Consider the following 12,010-nt stretch of genomic DNA (forward strand, 5'->3'; position numbering starts at 1 on the left):
CTAGTCTATCTCTGCCATCATCAAGCCTCCAGTCCCTGAACCACGAGCATTCCTTCTTGCTCACCTGCAAGAGGACCTGAAATATCTAATCAGATCTCTGGGCAAGGGGACAGACGACACGGTCAGCGCTGTTCACCTGCTCATCAGCAGCCTCCTGGAACCTCACCAGCATCAAAAATGTAAGGAACAACTTACAACAAACCTGCGATACCATAAAAACCACCTTAGAACTATTGTGTGCTGTGTGAATATGTGGAGAACTATATGAATCTGAATAGTGCCCATCTATGTGATTCAGGTGTTTTTCTTGCTAATTAGCTGCGTCTGCTCTGAACACTTTGCTGTGTATTTTATGTTCTGTTCACTGTAGCTTGTTGGACAGTGTCATAAGAAGACGAAAGAGAAAGTGTGCCCTCTCGTGGTCAAAAATTGTATGGCGTCAGTTTGCAATTTATGTGTAATAAGAAATGTGATAAAGGTGTAAGATTATATGGTGTAGTTTTAAGTCAACAAACAAAGGATTTCTTACTCAGCTGTAAAAACTGACCAAACAAACAGCAAACAGCTGTAAAATATGTGCCTAATGCTGGATTTACTGGATTACCTTCCAGTGTTAAACTCAACTGGTCTCCCCTTTTAGGGCCTGTTCCTTATGACAATCAGCTCTCCACCAAAGAGGCTAGAAATGGATGGGAGATGGAAGTGAGCAATGCCATCATCATACCTCAGCTGAAGGTAGAAATTATGTTTGCCATGTATTTGTTATAAAAGGGAACAAATAAAGCACATAGTCTAATTTCAGCAAATAATTCTGCCTGTTTGTAAGAGATCTGCATATAACACATTGCTTTCTTCTGTCATCTTCTCCTCCACAGCAATTGGACAGACAGCTAAAGGAAGTGAACACATTCATCCGGGCTGACTCTCGCATCTCTGCCAATCCAATCATGAAGCTCATGTTTGGCGATGCTCGGCTCTTCTTGGCCTCACTTCCACAAAATTCCCTGATCCATACTTCTGCCGTGTGGAGCTGCAGGGAGAAAGTGTCTCTCCTGACCCTCGCCCATATTGTAGAGCAGAGTGATGGCAAAGACACCGTGCCTGTACTGTGGAGATTTCTGCATAGGGTAATAAAACAGTGACCAAATATGCACGTCCACTTTTAAATGACAGCAAAAGAATCCTGTGTCCTGCTGATCGCAAATTTTGGTTACACCTAAACCAGTGTACCAATCAAATATAATGGCGTAATTGTACAATTAGGGCCCTAGGTTTATTCTTTTAGATAGCTGCTTTTACTCAATACCATTTGCATTCATTCTAGCTAAAGAATAAAGTAATGCCACAGTGTTGCAACATTTGAATATGGTCAACAAAAACACTACTGGGTTTAAAAAAAGGAGACATACTTTTTAGTACGTCAACTTGAAGTCTATTTTAAAGAGGATGCATAGGATACATAATGGCTTTAGAACCTATCTAACTTTAAAAGATTAGTGTTAAAATTAAATACTAAAAGAACTATTTTGGAGATTATGTGAAAAGAAAACTCCAGATCTGTGATTCCCCTGCTGTGCTTGACTTTGTGTTTTAGAGGTGTTCTTTATGTTTATTTAAGGTTCTGTACATATGTAATTTTTTTTTTTTTTTTAAGGAAGCAGAGCTCCGACTGGTGAAGCACCTTCCTGACATCCTCACACTCCAAAGGGATCTTGTCAAGAAGTTTCAAAACATCGCTGAGCTGACTTGTGGCACCATTTCTGAATTCCTCCTCAGTCAGAAATCAGGTAATGACACTGTCTACAGTTGTTCTCAACTATTTCAATTGTATGACTCATTTACACAAGAGATGCACAGTTCCATTCAACTCCCAATTACCTCTTTCTCGGAAATGTCATAGTAAAATTGCTGGCAACATACAGTTTAAAAACCTGCCTGCCAAGGAGTGAGTAGTTTTAGCCTGGAAAGAGACATTGATTGAGTAGTCTTAAAAGAGGAAAATCTCTTCCACACGTGCGAGCCACTGATGTGAACAGCTATGTGTTAAAATGTTACGGTCAGTCTATCCAATGTAGTGCAAGTCTTGTCTGTAGTTGACATTTGTACATTTTGAAGGAAATTTTCTTCATGTGTGCAGCTTCGCTGAAAACCTGGTATGAGAAATACATCAAAATCTTCCTGACAACCTGGAATCAGCTCAGAGTGTCTCTGGCAACCAACGGTAAATACAAACACTAACGCTACACACAACACATTTTGTTACGCTAACACTGGCCTGTCCAACTTCGTGATTTACTGCAACTTAGATTAAAATGTTGTTGTCCAGGTGAAATTAAGATTCCAGCTGAGTTCTGCCAGAAGGACCTGGACCTCAACACTGACTTCAGGGTGCTGTTACCACGGCGACAAGGCCCAGGCCTGTGTTCGACAGCTCTTGTCAGCTACCTCATCGCCCTGCACAATGACCTGGTGTACTGTGTGGATAAACACACTGGAGAGGAGACCAGGTGGGGGCGCTCATGCCACACTTTTCTCACTTGCACGTTTGGCTGTAAGAATACAGTTTGTGAACTTCTTCCCCAAAAGCATAGTACATTTTTGTACTGGTTTAATTGAGAGATTGCTAAAAGAATTGAAAGATAACTTTTTAATTACCAAGTCATAACTACAAAGGGGTGAAAACAATCTATGTTTTTAGCTATACTGCCACCTTAGTTGAATCGTCTATTTATTCCTCCCCCAGCTACAAAGTGAGCCCTGCAGATCTGACAGACCTGCATGTGATTCGGTATGAGGTGGACAGGGACATGATGCCCCTAGTTCTCTCCAACATCCAGTACAGCATCGAGAGAGGCCAGGAGACCCTTCATGAGTATGACTTGCCCAAGATCCAGCAGCAGATTGTGACCCGTTTCCTGCTGGGCAAACCTCTTATCACTCTCAATGTGAGCAAATGAAAAGCAGGAGCAAAAGTACAGTTGCTTTGCCCGAAAGTGAGTCCAAAATTGTTAAGGCACTGTTTTCCTCATGGCTCTGTCCTTTCCTTTACCACAGGGCATTCCAACACTTGTGAACAGACATGAACGCAACTATGAGATTATCCTGAAGGATATAAAAGCAAAAGTAAAGCAGGTGAGTTGTGATATAGAACAGGTAGCTCACTGGAACTGCCATTCATTTATCACATATCAAACACGTTGCCGTATATATGTCCCCTCATGAGTGTCTACGACTTGTGTCTGTGTTTCAACAGGAGCCTCTTCAGATTCTCATCCTGTTTGCTGTGGCTGGTGAGCTGCATTCCTACAGTGAGGTGTGTGAGGCCTTGTCCACACTGGAAGTGGCCCTCGGTTTCCTTGCCATGACTGGGGGAGAACCTCACATGCAGCTGTCCTGCTACCTGGAGGAGGTTCTGCAGATGGGAAACCAGATGGCTCCGCATATCCTCAAGGTCAGCCCATCTGAGTAACGTCTGCAGAATGACCAGTCTGGACAGTTTGTTACTTTGCTATACAAACAATTTGCCAAATGTGCCTCTTAGAGCAACTTTGTTGTTACCTTACATTTAGCGCTACCTTAACACAATTTTACTGCCTAAGTATTGGATTTAAATCAACAAGGTCTTTTTGTGTGGGTCTTTTAATCTGCACTAAATGAAAGATAAAAATGAATGTTCTCCCTGTTTTATCTACAGACCTTGAGCATGTGCTGTCTAAGGCATTGTGTGGCACTGTGGCAGCTGCTGGCCTCACTCAAGTCAGAAAATATGCTTCGGCTCAAGAAGGTAAGGCATCACACACTCACTGCTACCGATGTACAGATACAGATGTGGAAATTTATTATTATTATTATTATTATTATTATTATTATTATTATTATTATTATTATTATTTGGCCTACTCCATGCATTCTTTGTGTTTTTCAGGATCCATTTGTGGGAGTTTCAGAACAGTACAGACAGGCTCTGGGTGAGGAAGAGCGCAGGCTCCTGACTGGCTTCTTCTCTCAAAGCAGTGCTGACACTTTCCTGCTGGAGATGCACGAGTTCCTGGTGCTGGTCCTTAAAAAGCCTAACGCAATTGATACCTACAAGCCTGACTGGGGGTAAAATAAAATGCTATTTATTAATTTATTTGCAGTTTACTAACCCTTGCACATGATTGTTAAGTCTTCAGCTTGAGATAAACTTAGTTCTGAAATGTAGAGAAAAGGAAAATGTGATTAAAGAGAGGAGAAGTAAAGTTTTTTTTGTTTTTGTTTTTTTCTAATCAGAGTAGATACTTTTCAAATGAAAGAGGTAACAAAATATGTGTTTGCAAAACAAAGTTTGGAGGGTAGAAATTACTCCAGACATGTTGCATTTTTGCACAAAGTAAAAACAAACTGGATGTTTTTCCATTCCCACTTTAAGCCACCTTGGCAGGATTTAGTGTGTTGCATGCAAGTAAACCTGAACTTAAGTTTCGTCAGTGTTTGTATAAGGGAGTTAGTGGGTTGTAGTACAAGTTAGTGGGTTGTACTACAACCCACTAATTCACAGACAATTTTTTCTTATTACATTTTACACAAATTTATTTTGATTAGGCTTTGAAACAAAGAAAATTTTGAAGGTATGAAGTTCAAACACTATAACTCAGCAAATAATGTGGTCTTAAGTAACAGGGCCATTAACTCAGCGTTTTCTGTTAATATTTCCTCAATTCAACCTCTAGTCATCAGCCTCAGGTCTGTGTTTATCATCCTATCTAATCCTATAGCTATTTATGGCAGTAAAGCTAGGTATTTAACTGACACTGTAATATGTATGCTTGTGTGTGTTTGTGTGTAAATATCAATATAAGTGTCAGATCACTGATATAAATTGCATGATTTCTCTCTTAAAGCTTGAAAATCACACTGGTGTCTTACATGGAACACAAAGACCTTGACATCCCCACTGATGTGCAAGAGATCTTCCCAGATGAGATCTGCCTGTCCCATTATGTTGAAGCCTGGAAGTTCATCGTCGCCTTCAAGCAGGAGCGTGGTCAGAGACAGTGAAGATGAGATGAAAGCGCTGATTTTTTTTTTTCTGCCTTCTTCATGTGGTATCATTAAATCCTTCAGATGATGTTTACAATCTTGACAAACTGAAGCGGTATGTATATGTGATATGTTCCGTACTTTACGAGCATTTATGCAGAGGAGATGTGCCTTATAAAGAGCACTGATATTAAGCTTCGTAATGCAACATAATAAAAGTATTGTTCATGTTTAAATCTCACCTATATGAAGATGTGAACTTTTTATTTCATTTATTCTTTTTGGGTTATCTTGTTTTGTATTATTTTCGATTTTCTTAAGCATCAGCATGTACAGAGACTCCTTCCACCTGAAAAGTCTCTTTGTTTGCACTCTGTTGTAATGTGAATTGTCTGTCTGAAAAGGCAGAAAAAAAATCAGAATTCTACTCAGGTACAAAGTGTGGAATAACTGACCTAAATCACATTGTTTTGTCCCATAAATTTTTTGTATCGTATCGTTCTTCTACTTTTTAGATTTGTTCTAAGGCAATACAACAATTTCTTTTACATTCCAGTTTAGATTTTTTTTTGTCATTTCATTTTCTTTTTCTTTGATCAGCACATTCACAGAGGGCTTGGTAAAGAAATTTCTTTTAATAAAGTATTAATATCATCTTTGTTTGTTCATGGTTTGTGTATTATGAGATAATACATAAATATTCCTGCCCCTCCTAACCTTTTCATAATACTACCTTAATTTGTCTGATTATTTGTCAATACAATATAACAGTGTAGTTAAATGTTGCTGTCTTGTAAAGGTTCCCAGCTTCCACTCTAGACAATCAGGATTATTTCCTCAAGTCAAATTGGACTCTGATTGGTCCAAAATCCTCTTGTCATAGTTACGGACCTCCCTTAGGCTCAGTAGGGGTTTGGCACTATGTAGTGAAATAAGGATGTGAAGCACTTAGATTGATCCATCCTGAGACATGCTAAGGTTTCACTGGGTCTTTTGTCATTTTTATGTCTTTGTACTTTCTTATAATTCTTGTCATGTATGTACAGTTGTAAAGAGAGTGTTTTTGAGTAGATTCTCAACAGTATTACTACTGTCGTGCATTTACTTGTACACAAGTAAATTACTCCATATTTACATGTTACATCACCGTCAAAAGCCAACAGAGGCTGTTCATGATGGAGTGCTCAGGAAATGGCTGCCTGCCCAAGGTTACGTGACTTTCTGACCCTCTGTTGGTGGGAGCTCAATGTGTTTCCCATCAGCTTGATGGAAATGATAAGGACAAGACAGCCGCAAGACTGCCGCTGGACGGCTCCTTAATTCAATTTCCTCTATACCAAAGCTGTGTTTAGCATAACAATGACAAATGGAAGCATGCGCCTGTGAAAGTAAACCATGCCAGTGACCACCCTCTGGGATTCTGCAGTCAGTATAAATGATAACCATAAGAGCAGTCATAGACTGGGGGTTTTATCATTTCCCTCAAACACCATAAACTTTTACTTTATCTCAGGGACATAATGATGGACCTTATTATGATCATCATCATCATTAAGCAATGTACAAACTCATCAACAAATCCTGACTGAATAGATAGAGCTTTAGTTGTAGTCATATGTTTAATTTCAGAGTGACAGGCTGAAAACTTAAGTTGTCTATGTGCAGGTTCCACTGGCTAAGGTGAGGCTGATGCTTTAGGCTATCTAGCCTTGTCCTGGGTGCTCGTTAGCAAACCCAAATGTGACAGAACTGTACATGGGGCTACACACACACACTAATGTAATGAGGCATGGTTTGCGCAACCCAGTCCTGTAAAACAAGCCTGACTGAGCAAGTTCAATCACTTTTGCTTCCACTTCTGTAGGCTTCAATGCCACCATGCCAGTGGTACAAAGAGAGGGACACAGAGGCCAAATTCTTTCTTTTTTTTTTGTTGTCTTTGTCTCTTGATGAGGAGGAATTAGGGGAAAAATTACTGTGCATCATGGCTCACACTTAACGATATTCATGGCTGGAAACGGATGTACAAAAATTTAGTTTACAGCAACAGTGTATCAGTGAATTTCACTGTCATGGCTGTGTCTTTTCAGAATTTTAGTGATTTGTTAAATAATATAAAGGTATAAACTGAACTTTCTAAGAAGAATCAATTTATTGACCAATTACAGATTACACTATACCACTATTCAGGACTTGAGAAAGCAGTCAATTTTTTTAAACTTTGGGTATATGAGCAATTAGACTAACTCATAACCAGTTTTAAAGTCTGTCTGTGAAATTTAACCTCCCCTATTTAAGCTGATCTGGTTTTGTTTTAAACCATATTTAAAACAAAATCAGCTTCCCTGGTGGCCTGATGGTTGAAGACATGCTTGATTTGAATGTGGCCAGCAAACCTTGTAATCCCACACTCTTGGTCCATGTGGTTCCTGTTGCTCTCTCTTCTGCGAGCTGTTATGGAAAGGTAAATAATGTCACAAAATAATACATAAAAAATTCAGCAATGTCAAATCTGGGTCAGCAATCTGAATCAGTTCTCTTCCCCTTATATTTGTCTAGAGCTATTCCTGTGTATCTATTTACCTTTCACATATGCCCTATGAACTTTGCAATTCAGTTAAAATAATATGAAGCTCAGCTTTGCATCGTCACTGTGCCTCGATCCGGGTAGGAGCTTCAAATTTAACCCTTTGCAAAACAGCCTCAGATATTCATCAACTTTACACCTTGGGGATCCAATATCATTCACAGGCGCTGTCGCCAGTCAGGCGCTCTCAGCCAAAAGGGAGCTAAGATTTTAATGATTGTGGCATGAAATCAGTACTCTGACATACCCTAGAGACCTCAGAAAGCACACCAGCAGGCTACTGTATTTGCTATGGGGCATTACAGATGCTTTACTGGCGGTCTGTGAAAATGTTTTCTTTAAATTAGCCCTTCAGGGTGCTGCTGTTATTGCATTATTATCAAATTAGTGTATTTTAATTGCTACGTCATCTGAAATGTATGTGCCAGTGGGTCATGGTGGGGTGAGAGCAGAGACCCGTGTCCAAACTCTCAGGTTGCCCAGCCTGCTGTGCAATGCTGAGATGAGGGAGAGGGAGAGAGAGAAAAAAACCTTCAGTGAGCACATCTGTGAATTATATTAGCTAATTGTGTGCACTTCTCCCTGCACTCAACACTTGGGTTGTCCTCCAAGCACAAGGAAGAAATTAAGAGCACTGCTGCCATGTTGTTCTATTAAATACGTGAAGAGAAAATACAATTACTAGTTAAGTGGGAACATACCACATGGGATTATGAGAGGCACAGCGTTTCAAGATCTCAGAGTGAATTAATTTTTTGCTGTGTGCATGGACAGGTTTCCCAGCAACACAATTTTGACATGTGCATGCAAACAGAGGGCAGAAAACAGACAACAGTACTTCATAGAACATTTAATAAAGACTTCTTTGCATCTAATATTCATGTGCATTTAAAACATATAAGACAAAAACAGTGCAGTGGAAGAGATCATCAGCTCTGGTTAGATGAATGTCCTCTCTGGTTACTCCTTCCTTACTTGACCCTCCTATCTACGTTTGCTGTAAAATACGGATAAAAGTCTTTCCAAAAATGGCTGAGTTCCAGGTGGAGCCTGTTGCAAAACTCACCTTGGGCAGAGAAACTTTAAATTTACCCGACTCATTACTACAGCTTGAATTTCAATACCAAACTGTCTGCCACAGGCAGACAGCTCAGCCTTTGGGTTCTGTAACAATAATACCACATATTGAATCAGATTGTTATGGTAAGACGAGAGGGTGTTTGAGAAGCCCAGAAATATGTCTAGCATTTCCCAAATAATAAGAAGAAGCAAAGGCAAGATAGGGTTACGTTTCAGGTAGTGAGTTACATTTACATTGTACAAATCTCCTGCTGCTCTCACTGACTTTTGTTTTGGGAAAAGACGCAGCATACAGTTGAAGGCCCTGGATCCAAGCCAGAATTGCTCACCTGTGGATTTTGTTTGAAGGGAAGCAATTTGGAGCCCAGTCATAAAGCTGTCATAAAGCTGAGAGACAAATGGTAAATGCCGTAACAGAAAGGGTTTCTTCTGTGCTCTAATGTCAATGTCTTCTTTCTCCAAGTGGTAATATTTTCTATCAGGTCCAATCCTCCAATTCTTGGAGGACTATTGTCTGTTGAGAACTGTTACAATACAACATTGACAACAAGTTTGATATTGTCTGTATACTTGTCCTGGCATACTTTATATTCTGTTTATTCCCTGCTCATCTTGAGAGAAACATTATTTCAATCTGTTACATTAGTTAACAAATAAACTTTAATATACACTGTTTCTCCGAGCCAGTCAGCCACCATCCTGCAACAGTGAGTCTTGAGCTGGTGGGCTGGCACCCAGGCAGCCACTTCTTTAGCAGATCATCAGCTGTTCCTACTTTCCCAGGAAATATTTCCTGAAGAATTAGCACTTCAGCTGTCTATGGGGTGAAGTCTCTGAACCACACACACTGAACAGAGGAAAGGATTATAGGTGTTGCATCTACCTTTTTGGCCTTTGGCAAACATGTCTAAATTTGACAGAAGGACTTTGCAGACCTGTCAAATTCCCACCCAGGTTCCCTCTTTGCCTCTTCACTCTAATTATGTATGTGTTTGTGCCAGAAAGCCCTGACTCTCTTTTTCTTTTCTGCCCAGTGATAGATGGTTGTTCACTGAAGTGCTTGCCATCTTTAAACTTTAAAAGTTTTAGTCATAAATATTATGTAACATTTCCAGACATTTATCAGTGTAAAGTTTTCGTTCTTGGAGGGGTTTGGATTTTGTTGCATAAATCAAACAACAGAGTATCACTTTACATCAAGGCTGAGAAATGCCTGGAGATTTTTTCATCAGAAAACTATCATTTGAAAGAGAGAAAACAGTTGCTCCCTGGCACACAGCAAAGAGTATTATATAATACAATTAAATACTATTCTCTCTCCTCTTTGTCCCCTTGTCTTTTTCCCCCATTTGCTTTCTCTCACATTCCTCTTTCTTTCTTTCTTGCTTTCTTCCATGTCCCCTCATTCATTCTCTTCTACCTGATGTGCTTTGTTATCTGATGGCCTTTGGCTGGGAATAGATAATGACTGTGCAAGAGGTTCTGTTTACCATGGATACCTAAGGATTAGAGTGATAACTATTGGTGCCAGTGTTGTAACAAGCCGGGGAAGCCTTCCACAGTGTATGGAGGTGCTGACAGTTATCCTGTACAAGATTAGAGGCCTTGGATTATAGATTGTTTTTCTCCACCTGGTGATGAGAGACCAGAAGAAAAGCCTGAAATTCACAATGCCAAGACCCTGAGGAACAAGACTGTCCTAGGTGAAAGTAATCCACAGCCTACATGCTTTATGAAAGTTGGCTTGTTCGTTCTTCAGAATTTTGTTAGCTGTAGGCTGTGATACATAGCCTTAGTTGTGGAATTGACGTCACTTTCTACCTTGACCTTTCACCCGGGTATTCCCTGATGCCTGTTGTGGTCCGTAGAGGGAGATGGTTCCTCTGCCTCCAACTAAGCTCTCCCGTGGTCAGGGCCCAAGCCAGTGTTCAGTTTCACAGTGCCTCTCTTCTTGGCCCCAGCACAAATACACAACACCTTCTCCAATTGCACTTGATAATATTTATCCTCAATTATAATTCCACAGATATGGATTCTTCAGTGGAGTACAGTGGCAGCAGACAAAGCAGAGTGGCCTTGAGCCCCCGACTAGGCCTTCCTGAGGTGGATTCCTGCGTGAACCCTTGACAATTCATGTTCTTTTTAGCAGTGGGGCAAAATAAGCAATGTAGCCATTAAGAGCTCCAGTGCAATAGTGAAACTTGGCTGTATATTTGTCCTTGTGATGAGTACATGTATTGCTATAGTGAAATGTGAAACAAGCTACAATACACATTAAATGTCACATGTGAGAGGTGGTCAGAGTTTAAATAAATCAATCCAGCTTCTTGTGAGCCGCAGCCTTGTCTGCACCAACCCCCCAAAACAAGGCAATGTCTTTATATGATGGGTAATGTGAAGGGGTTTAAGGTGAGCACAGAGTTACGAGCCTTAACTTTCCCAAGAACATCTGCCCACAATATCCAAGTAGTTGTGTGTCCAAATATTAAAATTGCAAAAAACATTTGTTGGGCCTCTTGAGGGCAAACAGTAGCCCGCTCACACAACAAACACAGAACAACATTAGCATCTTTTTTAGCTGTTTTTTTTTTTTTTTTAATGACAAAAGGAAAATGCAGAAAAGAGCAATAGAAACAGACTTAGTGAATTAATCATGATGTATGTAACCCAGTTGAAACACAATTTCCTTATTTTGTTAAATATTTAATATTCAATCATAATTTTATTTTCATGCAACTATGGTTATTTCAAGTCATTTGGTTGATTTATGTGTATATCAAATGTTTTTATTGTTACTGGTCCAATTACGCGACACTGAAGTGATAAGAGGGGTGAAGGAAGGCCCGCCCCCCTTCCGATAGCAAGTTAGGTAGTTCACGTACAGAAGCAGCGAGAGAAAAACATATAAACAAATGAGATAAGAGACGTAAACTCCTGTGGGTTATTGCACATAAGTTGGTTTCAACCATTTAAATGTATTCGGAAGGGATACCAGAAGTGAGTGCACGACCTGAAACCTGTTGATGTGGGCTTACTATAACTGGATCGTCTTGGTGAGTAATTTTCAGCTAAGCTAATGTAGCTAATGCAGCTAATGGCGGTAACCTGTGTCGCTTCGTCACGCTACGTACTGTGTTTGTGTCCGCTTGCTAGCTAATCGGCTACATTCAACATGCGATAGTTACTGCATATAACCAATTGTTGGTTACGATTCGTAAATATAGTTGATTACTAAAAAAGACCTAGTAAAGGCTACTGTGCATTCTGACAGTATAGATTTAATCTGTGGCCATAAGTGATCAAATTTTGGTATCAGGTTTT

The 12,010-nt window shown here is 40.0% G+C and overlaps 1 protein-coding gene across 2 annotated transcripts in view; it reads left to right on the top strand.

Annotated features, from left to right (window-relative positions):
• The window catches only part of rnf213a (ring finger protein 213a), a 29,521-nt gene extending 23,845 nt beyond the window's left edge, over positions 1-5,676 (top strand). For both annotated transcript variants that reach the window (XM_041063486.1, XM_041063487.1), the window contains 12 exons: positions 5-179; positions 641-735; positions 876-1,127; positions 1,655-1,787; positions 2,138-2,221; positions 2,327-2,507; positions 2,744-2,945; positions 3,055-3,132; positions 3,254-3,451; positions 3,695-3,784; positions 3,926-4,104; positions 4,884-5,676. In XM_041063486.1, coding sequence (XP_040919420.1) covers positions 5-179; positions 641-735; positions 876-1,127; positions 1,655-1,787; positions 2,138-2,221; positions 2,327-2,507; positions 2,744-2,945; positions 3,055-3,132; positions 3,254-3,451; positions 3,695-3,784; positions 3,926-4,104; positions 4,884-5,040 — 1,824 coding nt within the window. In that variant the 3' untranslated portion in view covers positions 5,041-5,676. The remainder of the gene's footprint in view (positions 1-4; positions 180-640; positions 736-875; positions 1,128-1,654; positions 1,788-2,137; positions 2,222-2,326; positions 2,508-2,743; positions 2,946-3,054; positions 3,133-3,253; positions 3,452-3,694; positions 3,785-3,925; positions 4,105-4,883) is intronic.
• Positions 5,677-12,010: the final 6,334 nt, after the last annotated feature.

Source organism: Toxotes jaculatrix, chromosome 18 (genome assembly GCF_017976425.1).
Source record: "Toxotes jaculatrix isolate fToxJac2 chromosome 18, fToxJac2.pri, whole genome shotgun sequence".
In the NCBI taxonomy this organism is placed as follows: Eukaryota; Metazoa; Chordata; class Actinopteri; family Toxotidae; genus Toxotes; species Toxotes jaculatrix.